The sequence below is a fragment of the Trypanosoma conorhini genome, assembly GCF_003719485.1.
Source record: "Trypanosoma conorhini strain 025E chromosome Unknown Tco_14.4_contig_01550, whole genome shotgun sequence".
Taxonomy (NCBI): domain Eukaryota; phylum Euglenozoa; class Kinetoplastea; order Trypanosomatida; family Trypanosomatidae; genus Trypanosoma; species Trypanosoma conorhini.
Genome location: NW_021705626.1, coordinates 599 through 2,080, shown reverse-complemented (window position 1 = coordinate 2,080; position 1,482 = coordinate 599). Strand labels below are relative to the sequence as shown.

General features: G+C 59.4%; 2 protein-coding genes across 2 annotated transcripts in view, besides 1 other annotated feature; both read right to left on the bottom strand.

Annotated features, from left to right (window-relative positions):
* Nucleotides 1–183: 183 nt before the first annotated feature.
* Nucleotides 184–203: a microsatellite.
* Nucleotides 204–747: 544 nt separating this feature from the next.
* Nucleotides 748–1,143, bottom strand: Tco025E_10234 (uncharacterized protein; the record flags this gene model as incomplete). Its single annotated transcript, XM_029377017.1, has 1 exon — nt 748–1,143. One exon carries the CDS (start codon nt 1,141–1,143, stop codon nt 748–750), a length of 396 nt encoding a protein of 131 aa, XP_029222905.1.
* Nucleotides 1,144–1,453: 310 nt separating this feature from the next.
* Tco025E_10233 (mucin-like glycoprotein) overlaps nt 1,454–1,482 on the bottom strand; it is a gene marked incomplete at both ends in the record, with an annotated part of 627 nt that continues 598 nt past the window's right edge. Inside the window, one exon of the mRNA XM_029377016.1 lies at nt 1,454–1,482. This exon is cut by the window's right edge and continues 598 nt beyond it. Within this exon, the coding sequence (XP_029222904.1) occupies nt 1,454–1,482 (29 nt within the window).

The window sequence follows — 1,482 nt, the reverse complement described above, 5'->3', positions numbered from 1 at the left end:
GCGTGAGTTTCTTCTCCGCTCCTTTCAGTCATTGTTTCTTCAGTGTCTTTACTTTGTTGTAGGCGTTGTTGTCTTGCGCTGCGGCCGCACACCCACCACCAGCAAAAAAGGAGAATGCAAGGGAAAGTGAAGCAAAAAGATAGGCACACAGACACACGACCCCACGCAGCCACATTCAGCAACAGAGAGAGAGAGAGAGGGAGGGGGCGCCCACACGGTGCGGGGCACACGCATACACATCACACTTCAGCTTCCCGCGGAATGGGTGCGGTCAAACGCACAAACCAACACAAACACAAGCAGAGAAACGAACAAAAACAAACCCAGTGAAGTGAAGCCGAAGCGTGGGGGCGCGTCCACCGAGCAGTGGGGAAGCGCAGCAACACGTGGGACGACCATCACACACTCCATCTCTCTCTCTATTCCCGCACAGCCCAATCCAGGAATAGAGAGGAAGAGAAAGAGTCCGCCCACTGAAAGCAATGGGAACAAACAAACAAACAATAAAAAGGACAAAAACAGTTACGGTGCTGTACCCATGCAGCCAAGCAGGACGGCAGCGGCTCGTCGGGTGCAAAAGAAAACCAACGGGCCTGCATGAGTGGAGATGTGTATATATACGAGCACACACTGTGTGTGTGTGTGTGTGCCTCGTGAGGTGCGGCGAGGGCGAGAGAGTCCGTGCAGGGGGACACGCAAATAGAGGAAGAAGGAAGAGATGTGTGCACGGCCCTCTCGCCCTGTCTCTCACGCGGCCACCACCGCAGCGGCAGCCGCATACGCAAGCAGAAGAAGCACCGCAAAGAGGGAAGCGGAGTCCGAGGCCGCGGTGCTGCTGCCGTCACTGTCGCCGGGCGCCGCCTTCGCTGCACTCGTCGAGTTGGTGGTGGTCGCAGCTTGAGCAGCCGCCCCGCCCTGCGGCTGCCCGTCGGTTTGGGGCTGTGGCGAAGCATCGCGCCCCGCAGTGCCCTTAAGCGCATCCGCTTCCTCCTCTTTGACCGCTTCAGGGGCTGCTGTTAACGGACAGACGCCCGCCTCGCCCGCGCCGCCAACGCGGCTCCCCGGACTTTGCGGCGTGGCTCCACCAGCCTGCGTCCCCTGCCATTTATGCAGCCCACCCTCCTCACGGTCCATAATGTTCATCGTGAACGCCACAGTGTCCGTTGCCGAGTGTTTTGCACAGCGGGCACCGCACTGATGGAAAACGTAGAGAAACTCGGCTGCGATGCAAATGTTCTCCGTGAGGTCCCCGCCCGCGTCACAGAAGTTCACCTCAGCACCGGCGACGGTATGCCCCGCCTTCTTCCACGCAGCGAGAGCGCCACTTGTGTTGCTCAACGCAGTGCGATCCTCATCGTCCAACGCACAAGCCACCCACGTCGCATTCCCACGCACCCGAAACCTTAAATTCTCTCCAGTCCGCTGACACGACACCTCCACCGGCACCGACACATTACACTTCGGGGCCNCCTCCGCAGCAGT